The sequence below is a fragment of the Ctenocephalides felis genome, unplaced genomic scaffold (genome assembly GCF_003426905.1).
Source record: "Ctenocephalides felis isolate EL2017-DRISC unplaced genomic scaffold, ASM342690v1 CF-g0.4_SCAFFOLD_03573, whole genome shotgun sequence".
NCBI lineage: Eukaryota > Metazoa > Arthropoda > Insecta > Siphonaptera > Pulicidae > Ctenocephalides > Ctenocephalides felis.
This window is the reverse complement of record NW_020539727.1, coordinates 13,459,543-13,473,697: the sequence shown is the minus strand read 5'-3', so window position 1 is coordinate 13,473,697 and position 14,155 is coordinate 13,459,543. Positions and strand designations below refer to the sequence as shown.

The following is a 14,155-nucleotide window of genomic DNA, read 5'->3' as shown; positions in this document are numbered from 1 at the left end:
CTTTTCTTTTCAATGCAGATTATTGTAAATTCCTGATCTCCAAAATTTTATAAAACTCATCTCTGTTCAGTATAAAATTCATTGAATAAATAAATCTTAAATATAATAAATAATTCTCTAAAACATAATAAATAATTCTCTGAAATATATCTTAATACTGTTAAAATTATAAATAACACTACTTTTATACTGACCTGATTTGCAAAATTATACAATCTATTACAAACCTTACGTAGAATGTTTCTTCATATGATTAACCATAATAGTCCTCGTAACAAATCCCTTATCGCAAATGGAACAAATATAAGGTCTCTCCCCGCTGTGATATCTTTTATGCACAGTTAAAGTTGAAGCTTGCGTAAAGCTCTTCCCACAAGTCGTACAAGTATAAGGACGTTCACCGGTGTGGACTCGCTTGTGAACTGCATAATACTTCCTGTGACTAAAAGCTTTATTGCATATCTCACACAACAAAGTCTTTTCTCCCGTGTGCATCAGTTTGTGACAATTCAAGCTTTCTTTCGTGGCCAGGTCTTTACCACAGACGTCACAGGGGAATGGACCTTTGTTGCCCCGGTGGCTCTTTGCATGGTGGTTGTAGGTGTTACGGGATGAGAACTTCATTTCACAAACTGAACAAGCGAAGGGGAACTGGGCGTCTCCTGAACTTACAATGTGTTTTGTTAGTTTGTGGGATTCTAGGAGCTTTTTGTAGGTGAAACTTGCTGTGCACTCGTCACAGGGGAAGGGTTTGACTTCCACGTGCATAGCGCTGTGCATTTTTAGGTGATGTGCAGTCATGAATTTGCGTTCACAAACTGTGCACTGGAATTTACGTTCCTCGTGCACACTTTTGGTGTGGTAAGATAGTTTTAAGTTGGAGGTGAACTCCAAGTCGCACTGGGGACAAGGGAATTTGTCCACAGGCTTTACCGGTTTAGGTGACTTTTGGGGCTCATCAGAATTATGTGTGTCTATAGGCGGAGGCGTACCTGTTGTCGTATCTATTTTGGGGTCATCCTCAGTATCATCTAAAGGTTCTTCATGCAAATCAGGCTCGTTATCCATAGTGCTTGTCGTATCATCATCAATATCCTGCTTCATGGAGTCCGTAACACTTTGATCCATCGGTTCGACTTGTTCAGTACTTTCAAAAGATGTTTGTGAGTTTGGTATTTCATTCTGGGGGTACGCCCGGTAAGCAAACAACCTATTATCTACATAATTTTCTATAAAATACTCACCACCACCTTCGTGCTTAATGTGATCTGTTAACATACCGTTATCCTGGTAGGTTATAGGTATGTTTGTGAACTGTTGTTTTACCAAGTCGTTTTGCATACCGGACACTCCAGGTTGACTTGTACAAGTATAAATATTCTCGTAGTTTGTTGGTTTTTGTTGCATACCGTGTATGCTGGTAACCAGAACGCTGCCATCGGCCTGAAAACTCATAGTATCCGGGTCTTGTTGTATAATCCTGGTGTTATACGGCATGGAATTCATTATAGCAAACGTCTCCATTTTAGGATTTAAATTAACAATATGCGGATTAGTTTTTATCACCGGTATACCTGTTTCCGTCTGGACTTCAGTGTTTATATACATGTTAGCGTTCTGCATGGTTAAATCAGTTGTCGACTGCATGGATTCACTTGTAGAAGTACACGGTGAGGATATGTAGTTATTAGATACAATATTACTTACTATGATATTACTCTCAGTGGCTGCTAGTAGGATTTTGTACTTGGTATCGGTTTCTCTGACGATATTCCTAAATTTAGATAAAAGATCAATGTTTCTGAAGCATTGCATACAGATCTTCTTCGGCAGGTTGTCGTTGAGGTTGACTTGGACTTCTAGTAAGGATTTGATGATTTCTAGCAAGGTGTTATTGCTGAACATGAAAATATCGACGTTATCGCAGCCCATGCAGAGGCGACATTTCTCGAAGAATTTGTCCATCATATAGGAAAAAGATACATGGTGATAAATGAAATAAAATGTTAAGCATAAATCATTTACTCTTTGGTGGTGCGCATCCGTGTATCCATTACCATTACCATCACTTATATTTAACAGTCACTATATATATGAATATGTTTTATTGCCATGTTTGTTTGTTGTTTACGTTCGTACACCTATATATAAAATGTACAATACTAGAATTACTCGTGTATGTATATTATATATTATATCAATATAGTACATAGAATGCTTCCACCTCCATTTACTTTCTTCCACTCTATATGTGTAATGACAGCAAGGGGTGCCAACATTCATAGAAACGAGGGTAGTACGAGAGCCAAGGGTAAAAAGATCGAAGGGTAAGTTGATAATTTTGAATTACCGAAATAAGCCGAAGTGTAGTTATACTTTTTTAACGAAGATGTATTGTTGAAAGGACTTTATTTATCAAGTGAGATTTCTTTAGGGGGTAAATCTGTAAAAATGCAACGGAAGTTGCGTTATGCCCGAACTGTTCGCCATTCGCTCTCGATGAAATCATTTCTATGCAGATCGATTGAATAACTTCCCGAAGGAGAAGTTTATGTTTTCATCAACAAATCCGATTCGCTAATTTTATGTTTCCTCGACGTTTCAACCATTCTGAATCGAATGAGATCAAATTTGTAAAAGGTATGTGTGTGTGTAAAAACATATTTTTTGCGGTAAATCGACGTTTTCTCAAAAACGGCTGGGCCGATTTCAGACATATAAAAGCCATTCGATGTATCTCGATAAGGACTATCGTTTGTCAGTTTTGCGCTACGATCGGCCGAGCCGTTTCTTTGTAATTTGAAAGAAAAAGTGTTAAACTTTTCGTCCCCATTTAACCTCAAATTACCGAGCCGATTATAAAAAATCAAAAACTGTTCGATAGATATTAGTTTCAAATGATACTGATTACTTTTAGGTAAAAATCTACCGACCGTTTTCTTGTAATTAACTCATGAAAAATAAATTTAAGCCGATTTTTAACTTCCCGTAGGGTAAGTTATTGTAATGGGCCGAAAATCGAAATTGAAAATTTTTACATTTCTCGACGTTTTGAAGGTTTCTGAACATTTTGGCATGCCTCAGAAAAAATGTGTGTGTGTGTATGTATGTATGGATTCAAATTACCAGTCACGTTTTTGGGCGCACGGATCAACCGATTTGAATGATTCAAAAAACATTCGATTCCTATTGATAAGGAGATGAGCTAATTAGTTTTTGGCAAAGGCAGGCCTAGCCATTTCAAAAATACGGAGCTAAATGGCAGTTTTTGAGAGAACTAAGCGTCCGATTTAAATGATTCAAAGAACTTTCTGCTTATATTAACAAATTAATTGATTTTGGAAAAAAAAATGTTTCAACTTTTTTACGTACACGTACAGACATTTTATTGTGTTTTTTTACAAAAACAAAATTTTTTGTCTCATCTTACAAACAATTTTATGACTTTCTAGGTATAAAATGACCCGAAATAATACTATTTTGTATTTTTCATTTCCATGTGAATTTCAGTGCTGATTAGTTTTTGCGAAAGGTAAGTCCAGCCGTTTCGGAGATACGGAGTAAAGAGTGAAGAGAATAGAAATCGAATTTTCGAGAGCACGGAACATCCTATTTGAATGATTCAAAAAACATTCAATTTTTAATGATGGGGAAAAGTGGTGATTAGTTTTTGACAAGTGCCAGTCCAGCGGTTGTAGAGATACCGCGCTAAATGTGCAAAAAATTGCAGTTTTTGAGAGAACTAAGCATTCAATTTTAACAAAATAAAATTCAATCAATAACCGTATAAAGCATTTTGTCGCTAGATAGACCCTCTTTTAAATGATAAAAACAGTAAGTAGTTCTTAAATTCCAAATCTTACCAATATTGAATGAATGCCTGGAAAAAAATGATCTGCGAAAAAGACCTTTATTTGTCACAAGTAAATCATTTTCGATGATAAAAAATCAATGAAATGATCAACAACATTAAGGGAATGGATCGGTAAAGAAATTATGTTTTAAAAAAAAACCTCTTTCTTCTTCAAAGTGTAAAATATTTTCCATGATAAAATCATCAAAATAGCTCTATTTTTTACTCGAATAATCTGGTCAAATAATGGGAACAGTTGACAAGTAGGATTAACAGTGTTTTTAAAAACCGAATTTTTGCATAAAGATATAATATTCATAAGATCTTGTAGAGAATGATGTACTTTTCCAGTCAAAATAATATTTGGGAAAATATATTGTCGGCTACCTGTCTATAATGTGCCTCTATCGAAAAGGAAAAACGCGCGGGAGCTTTACCATTTCAAACCTCTACTACCGGAGTATTATCCTTCTATCATAGTTTCTAAATAAATTGTAATAATTCGAAAATAAAATTTTATACTAACCAAGGAATTGGAATTTTAAACTACAAAATAAATTATTTTCCCTAAGATTGATCAGTTTATATTTTTTATCCAATTTATATTTTTCGGTTGAAAAGTTCATCGGGATTTCGCGCAAAGAGGAAATTCCGAAGTATTTTTAGTTCAAGGCAAAAAGTTGTCGGTTTAGGCATTTTCGCCTAAACCGCGCTCCGGAGTATTGACCACGTCTGTCACAGACGATGGAAGAGCAGGGCAGGATCGGAAGGAATTGTTAAGGAATTTGAACGAATAGATGGAAAAACAAATAATCAATTTTCAATAAATACAACTTGTTTAGACAAAATTAGCACGTTTGCGGACAGTAAAAGTTTCAGCAAGGTAAAAAATATGGGCATTCATTTCTAAATTGGTTGTGATAAAAGAAATTTTTTGAACACCGTTTATAAAGCTATCTGAGTACCTTCTCAGATTATCATATTTGATCTTTATATACTATGAATGCTGAAAATTCTGATTGATATCCCATAGCTCTAACCACTAATTCACGGCGAAGCCCTACATTAATTTGTATGTGTTTCGAATAAATTCAAATAACATAAATGTTTCATGGAAAGACGCATTTAATTTCGACGTTTTGGAATTAGATACGTTCCATCTTCAGGTTTTCTGCAAATCTGATTAAACCACACTTCGCTAAAATATTACTTCATACACTTTTTTGGGAATAAAAAATCAGGTATTTGTAAGTACAAGTTAGCCATATTTCAGAACTCATGATATCACAAAATAATTTAACATTTTGATTACAAAAGTATTTATCAAATAAATAAGTGTTTTTTAATAAGTCTCGACAAAAATCAGACAATCGTAAGATGAAACATATTTACGTAGTTCTAAAAAAAATTAAATTGATTCTGATATGTAAAAAATATTTTGTATCTGTTTATTACAATTTATATTTGAATTTCACATTTAGAAGATCCAAAAGAAAATGTGCAATTTTGAAAATGTCTTTTTTCCATAATATAAAATGAAGAAAATGTTATATTTTATGGGAATAATTATTTAGATCATTCAATTCTGTTACAAAAACCTTGTAAATTGTTGTTACACTAATTGTAACAGAAACCAAAAAACGTAAGTAAATGTAGTAAAAAAACTAGTGGGGTGTATGGCATCGTGCCTTAAGGCAAATTGCTGGAACTTCCCGTACCGTAACGAAATGCCGAGGAATATTGAATGTTTTCAAATAGATTATTATAAATACTATAACATTGTCTAATATTTATAAGAATTATATAAACTGAATTGCAAAGTTGAAATTATTTGTTTAAAGTATATTAGAACGTCAGAATTAAAAATAAAATCTGAATTATTTTTGATATACAAAAAAAAAAATTAAAAAAAATTTAAACAATTTTTTTTCCCAAAAGCAATTATTTTATTAAAACAAGCAGAAAGATCTTTCAATCATTCAAATCGGACGCTTAGTTCTCTCAAAAACTGCCATTTTTTGCACATTTAGCTCTGTATCTTCGAAATGGCTGGGCCTGCCTTTGCCAAAAACTAATAATCACTTCTACCAATCATTACCAATTGAATGCTTTTTAGATCATTCAAATCGGATGCTCTGTTCTCTCAAAAACTCGATTTCTATTTTTTGCACTCTTTGCTCTTTATCTCCGTTATTGCTAGACCTGCCTTTGCCAAAAACTAATCAGCACATTCAAATCGGTTGATCCGTACGCCCGAAATCGTGGACGAAAAATTGTATCCATACATACATACACACACACATCAATTTTTTCTGAAGTATGCCAAAATGTTCAGAAACCTTCAAAACGTCAAGTAATTAAAAGTTTTCCGATTTTCGGCCCATTACAATAACTTACCTTACGGGAAGTTAATATATGTAATTGTATTAATTACATTGCAAAAACAAGTGATTGCAAGTTCTTCAATGAATTTTGATAATGACTTATCAATTAACAACTTCTCATAAGCCTCTAATACTTTAACATCTCGCCATATTAACTTCCATTAAAAACTCAGAAAAAATTTTACTATCTAATTCCAAAGAAACAAGTCTCCTCTGCAATTTATCTCCAAATTCCCAGTTCGTCTCTCACCCTGTCCATTGTGCGCCACATCAGAAATATCGATTGAATTTCATCCCCTTGTGGCCCCAAACCTTGCCCACGGTGGGTGTCACAGTCCTAGAGATCCCCCACGTTTTGGGAAGATCCCCCAAACCCCCTCGACGGGCCGTCAGGGGGTCTCTCCATCTCGATAACCCAACTCGGGGGCGCGCAAAAAGCTCGATATGTTCGGGGAGATTGGGGAAAGATGAGAGATGGGGCTAGTTGGGGAAAACCGGAAAATTTAGAAAGAAAAGGAAATAGTTGATAATAATTAAATGAAAGATATTTTACGATACTCTTTAACAATAAATAATTTGCTGTTGTTATTAGAAAAGTCTACTATGTGTGGAAATCAAGTGCCCTCAAGGACTTTTATTTTTTTTTAATTTGTCCATCATTTTTTTCGCCACGTTTTTTACGATATAATTACTTGAACTGGCATGTGCATTTGCATCTGCATCTGTCTATAAATTTATTATTTTTTAAATATTGAAGGTCCTGCCTTTGCCAAAAACTAATCAGCACATTTTCCTATCAATAGGAATAGAATGTTTTTTTTAACCATTTATTTGATTTTTCAAACGGATTACAAAAGTTTTAATGATTATTGAACGAATGAATAGGTATAAGTGACATTTTATAAATGATAAAAAATAAAAATTGTGACGATAGAAGTTTGAAATTTTAACTTGGTCCATTTCCTAAACCCCGATGATTTTTCTAAACTAGTTGGTTTGGTATTTAGCCTTGAGGCAAGTTACATGAACTTCCTGATATGTGTAAATAATCGACTTAATCAATAAAAAATAAATTAATTTATGAGTGATTAGAAGTATTCCGAGTGGATTTTATTACACATAATTGAAAACGAACGAACAAGTTAACTCGGAGTATTTTCAAAAAGCACTTTTCAAAAATCAACAAGTATTATATTTGAACCAGTTTCCGTAGGATTTTAATGGTTTAGTATGTGTATTGAGACCAAGTACTATATTGTTATACCAAGTAAATCGTCTAATTTTAATTTTAGCTAACGTCAAAAAAACTACTCATTTTCTCAAACTTTGATGATTTTTTAAAATTAAACTACTTGTCGTAAGGCCTTAATATTACAGTAAGTTCTATAAGACCATGATATGTATCGCCAAAAAAAGTTCCATGAAAATCGGCTGAATTTTTTTTCAACAACGAATTACAAGAAAACAGCTCGGTAGATTTTCACCTAAAACTAATCAGTACCATTCCCAACTAATATCTTTCGAACAGTTTTTGATTTTTTAAAATCGGTTCGGTAGGATGAGCTTAAATGTGGACGAAAAGTTTAACACTTTTTTTCAAATTACAAAGAAACGGCTTAGCAGATCGTCGCACAAAACTAACAAACGATAGTCCTCGTCGAGATACATCGAATGGCTTTTAAATTTTTGAAATCGGTCCAGCCGTTTTTGAGAAAACGTCGATTTACGGCAAAAAATCTGTTCACACACACACACACACACACACACTTTTTCCAAATTTGGTCTCATTCGATTCAGAATGGCCTGAAACGTCGAGAAAACATGAAAATGGCGAATCGAATTTTTTTTATAAAAACAAACTTCGCCTTCGGGAAGTTAAAAAGTTGCCTATATTGGATGTGCGGTATATGCTTTCGTGTGTTATGATTTTGAAGATTCGGGCATTTTTTTAAATTTTTAGTCACTTGACTCCCATTTTTGAGTTTAGATACGTGTTCGGATGTAAAAACTACATTGGAAAGCATATGTCGAACACCCAATACAGACATTTTTTCCTTTTGTAGACCTGTAAAAATAACAATAATACTCTGAATCAAGTGACCTAAAAACATTTAATACGTTTAATTTTTTATTTATCTATAAATTAATTATTTTCCAAAAAAATAATATAGTGCCTGCGTTAAAAGAACAATATCACACTTGATTTTACCACACAATATAATTGCTTCAATAATTTTAGTCTATAATTTCATAATCTCGTACGATATATTAGTTGCACTCTAGCCATTTTAATTCCTAAAGTACATTTTTCTTACTAATAATTTAATAAACATTATTGTTTATGTTCAAGCCTTAGACGAATTAATTTGTAAAATCTAGTTCATATGTAGACTATTCAATCTGAGATCAATTTGCTAAATATTTCATATCCAATGCCAAACAAATGAATTTTTGACACATGAAACAAAATACTAAATCATTTTTTTTAATAAATAAAAATATTTGTTTGTATTGTTAAATAATTTAGTAAAGAAAACCAAACTGCGACATGCATAAGTTTTAAAAAATAATGTACATGCAATTTTAGACTTGTTGCGTTATTTATTAAACTGAATTATATAATTTCATTTGCCAAAGATATACAGTTGTCTGTATTTTATATTATTTTAATTTCTGGCACATCAGCTGCTTTCCGGCACTGATAATGTAGACATTACATTTTTTTTGTATATTATATTCTAATATTAATTAGACTCATAATTTCAGCTAAATTCAAATTTCAAGTGAATTGGCATTTCAGCAAATATTTTCAATGCCAAACAATGATAAGTGGTTTTTTGTAATTTTTCCCATTCATTTCGACAATATTACTACAGTTTTATCGTTCATTAAATCTTAAAAATTTTCTTAGACAAACTCTAGAAAGAATTATCAAAATCCAAATAACCGTTTTAGAAGAAGTATCAAATCATAACCCGTACAGAAGAATTTAATATATAAGATATAATTATTACTAGTTACATCTCGTATCAATATTTTCATAAAAGGGTCATCAAGAAAGTTCATCTTTAGATAAATTTTTAATAAAAATCTTTATCGCTCCAGTAATAAATTTATGACATGCTTCGTTTTACATAATTCATAATTTATGTTCAAAACTAGGACGTAAATGGAACAAAATTTATCTAAATCTGATATGCATTCTAAATGAATTATGGGTTGGAGTGATAATTGAGATTAGAGAAAAATACGAGTCAAAGTGGTAAATTTTATAAAAGCAGTGATGCAAGTTTGTTTATCAAAAAAAGAGTGCGCGTAAGGTTCACACGTTATTGAAGTAATACTTATTTGCTACTGTACAAGATAGCATTTAAGTAAAAATAAATATATCATATAACAATTTGAATCATGTTTATTAGTAATATATGGTAACACTCGCGATGCACACATTTTTTAGTGTCGACCATTATACACAATTATAATGATAAATCATATATTATATATTTATAATAGCATTAAAAATATGTAGAATATTTAAAAACAATAATGCAATTCAAGTCATACTTCGAATACGACATAATCGGTTGTCATTGTAATTAGCATTTAGGACTTAGACCTTTATTAGAGAAATAAAGTAATTGCTGATTGATATATTCTATAATATTCGTTCACACAGTGGATTATGTCAAACAATGCCTGAATTGTGTTTGAAGAACTTCCTGTAATTCAAATTAACATACATTCATTGACTGCTTGTATTTTTTTTACTTTCTCGCTGGCTACATAATCTCATTCTTTGAACAGCTGTAATATCTGTCTTGCCTAAAAATATTTTCCATTTTAATAATTTCAAAGATTTATAGAAACTACGAATAATATAGAAATAATTTCTGATCAATAAACTTACTAATCATTAATCTTATTAGTCAATATTTTCAAGAAACAGGGAGAAATATTCTTCTGATTCTGTCATTTTTCATTAAATCAACATTTGTACTACGATGTAACTTTAAAATGTTTGTTTATCTATGCCGATTTCCTTGTTGATATCGGTACGCATACAACATTGATGCCGGTACGCATACAACGACAGATCTCTATTCACATACACGACGACTAATCACAATCCACCCGTATAGAAATATCATCGAGAGCAAATGACAAATCATTGGCACTCGACTCTTATCTTATCTAATCTGCCGTAACGCATTTCTGTTGCATTTGTATGGATTTACACCCTAGTCGCGCTTAAATAAGTTTTACTTCAAAAACTAGTATATATTTCGAAAATTAGAGCAATGGGATTTGGAACGGAGGTTGCAAGTTCGATATCTGCTTTGGACAGCCTGATGTCAAGCAGCAGTGGAATCGGTTTACACTTGGAAATATAGATACTAGTATGTATAGGCTTTGTTCAACTAATAAAAAAATTCATCAGTATTACTGATTTTACTAAGAATGAAATTTATCACATAGATATAAGACAACCGTTTGAGTTGCCATTTATAAGAAACCAAGTCGTTTAAGAAGTCAGCACAACAGCTTATAGAACTATTTAGTTCTGATTGGTGTTCAAAAATGAGAAAAAAACCTACTCGATTCTGACATAAATTTGCGAATTTTATAAAATTTAATTAAAATGATATGGTAGAATTTTTAGAACCGTTTGTTTTCCTAAACAAGGAAACCAAAAAGAATTCTGTCAGCAAATACAAATATTTGTAGTTTGTAAATTGGGGCTCAGAATATGTTAAGCAAAGTTGATGGTTGTCAGATATGCAGATTAGTTTCGTTAAAGGCGCACGTGCGATGTTTAAGTCCCTAAAAAGAACTTTTAACAAGGATTTTTTTTGTCTTTTTTTCAGACAAATATTTTAAATAAACTATTGGGGTGCATGGCATCGTGCCTTAAGGCAAATTGCTGGAACTTCGCGTACCAAAAATTATTTTTTTTAAAAAAGATTTGAAACATTTTTGAGAAAAATTTACTTTGAAAGAATTAGATTTTTGAGAAATTATAAATTTTTGATAAAAATTTACTTTTTTAGAAAAAAGCCTTTTTAGAAAAAAAATATTTTCTTTATTTTGAAATATTTTGGAAATTTTGAACTTTTTCTCAAAGTAATCGCACTGCTTTAGCTGCATAGAGACGTAAAATCGAAGCGCGTAATAAACATTGGTACGAAACCTATAGGAATGTAAAATTTATACTTATTGTTAAAATCTCTATAAAATATCTGATAATTTGATGTGCATATGTCTAATGATCATTTTTAACCGCCAAATGGCATTTTTTTTACTAGATCTGCAAAACCGCTAGACGTGCCTTTATGAAAATTTAATCAGTTCTTCATTTTATCAATATAAGTGAAATGTTTTTTGAATAATTAAAATCGGATGCTCCGTTCTCTTAAAAACTGAGTTACTGCTTTTTGGCACTTTTTGCCCCGTATATCCGGAACGGCGAGACCTGACTTCGCCAAAAACTAATCAGCACGTCTCCTTATCAATACGAATCGAATAATTTTTGAATAATTCAAATCGGTTGAACTGTGTTCCCGAAATCATCGACGGAAATTTGTATCCGCACACACACACACACATACATCAATTTTCTCTAAGGTAAGCTAAAATGTTAGAAACCTCTGAAACGTACAGATATATAAAAAATTTCATTTTCGATTTTTTTGCGATTACTTATCGTATAATAAATAATTATTTAGTATTTAGATCACGGTAAGGCAAATTGCTGGAACCTCCCATACTGTAGTTTAAAATTTTTAATAACTAAGAAGAGAAAAATTAGGTTTTTTTTGAGAATTTAGATTTTTCCTGAAAAACTTGTAAACATTTGAAAAATTTGAATATTCATAAAATTGAACAAAAGACTTTCAAAAATCATGAAATTTTTTGAAAAATTTGAACAATTTTGAAAATAATGATATTTTTTACTGAAACTTGGAAATTTTTTAGAAACTGCTTTTTTAGTGTTTAAATTTATGGAAAGTTTTTACTACCCATTCATGTCGGTTGATCCATACTGTCAAAAATATCTGATCGTGAAATAGCATATTTTTGAACATTTTTTTCTGGATCTCCAAAATCACTAGATTAAAAAAATCGCAAAAATTCAATCATTTTTCATTACATCAATACAAGTGAAATGTTTTTTGATGTGCCGTATACTGAACGTAAGTTTATTGATTAGAAATTATTTCTATATTATTCGTAGTTTCTATAAATCTTTGAAGGTATTAAAATGGAAAATATTATTTAGGCAAGACAGATATTGCAGCTATTCAAAGAATGAGATTTTACCGCCGGCGCAAAAGTAGAAAAAAAATACAAGCAGTCAATGAATGTATATTAATTTTAATTACATGAAGTTCTTCAAACACAATTATTACATGATGAGTGAAATTGTGAAAACAATATTTGTTTAGGCGTTGTTTAACATAATCCACTGTGTGAACGAATATTATAGAATTTATTAATCAGCAATTGCATCATTCCTCCAATGAAGCTCATTTCTAAATGCTAATTACAATGACAAACCGATCATGTCATATTTGAAGTATGACTTCAATTACTAGTATTGTTTTCAAATATTATACATATTTTTAATGCTATTATAACAATCTAATTTATCATTATATAAATGTGTATAATGATTGACGACACTAATAAATGTGTGCCTCACGAGTGTTACCATATTACTAATAAACATTATTCAAAATTGTTATATGATGTATTTATTTTACTTAAATGCCATCTTGTACAGTAGCAAATAAGTTTTACTTCAATCGCGTTTTATACCAAATCTGCCATCTTCCGACTAATTCTCTCATACAATTCTTATCAGTGTTATCAAAGCGCCTGGGTCACAGGGTCGAGCGCCATCACAATCAGTAAATAAGAATTGACCTTTGGGGGGCAAAAATATCAAATCCTAGTTTTCGTTTTGTCGATTATTAGACACATAAATATATCTTCGTCTTATCAACTTAAAAGTCTCAAATTAAGAGTCGACTTGGAAAAGAGGACTTTATCTTTTGGAGAGACCCCGCGCGACTTTTGTGTGTCTTTTATTTATTTATTGGTTTTACGACTACGAAAGTTTCCAGTAAACATGATAACGAGGCACGATTGATGAATATGTAATATGAATTGTGAAATCAGTATGGAACTGGGGAAGAGATATAGGTGTAAGTGGAATTGTGACTTATGGCAAGTTGCATGAAGTTTCTGATACATATACATGATCAACTTACAAAATGAGATTTAGCACGTTAAATGTTTATTTCAAACATTTTTATTTTTCACTTAAAAAAAACGACCCAACCGATTTTTACCCAGCTTGATTCCTACGATATCTTTAATTTTCGAATATTCAAAATCGGTTCGGTATTTTTGGCTAAATCGTGGACAAAAAAATTTGCCAACCAACGCATGTCTTTTTCGATTTTTATTGAATAGCTTTTAATTTTTAAATTGTTCAGTCGTTTTTTGAGTAAACGTGACGAAAGGTCTAAAATGGGTCACACACACACACACTTTCACATACTTTTTCAAATTTTGGTCTCGAATGATTCAAAATACTTGAAGCTATGGGTAAACAAAAATGGATTTTTGGGAAAACAAAGTCTTTTCGAGAAGGTAATAATGTTCAATAAGTTGTGAATTAATAAATAATGGTAAACCGAAATAATAAATTTTAGAATTTTAATTTATTTAAACTTATAATATAAAAAAAATATTTTGGATATTTTATTAATGAATTCTTATGTTTTTAAAAAATGAAATGAATATATTTATAATGCCAATATTAGGATTTTGAGATAGAAACCGAAATTATTTTATTAAAATATCTGGTTGCCAAAACAAAAAAAATATATAAAATCAATGTTAAAAAACTTTG

The 14,155-nt window shown here is 31.4% G+C and overlaps 1 protein-coding gene across 1 annotated transcript; it reads right to left on the bottom strand.

Moving 5' to 3' along the window:
- Window positions 1–228: 228 nt before the first annotated feature.
- Window positions 229–1,967, bottom strand: LOC113389561 (zinc finger protein 567-like). Its single transcript, XM_026626582.1, has one exon. It carries the CDS (start codon window positions 1,963–1,965, stop codon window positions 229–231), a length of 1,737 nt encoding a protein of 578 aa, XP_026482367.1. The 5' UTR covers window positions 1,966–1,967.
- Between the last annotated feature and the right edge of the window lie 12,188 nt (window positions 1,968–14,155).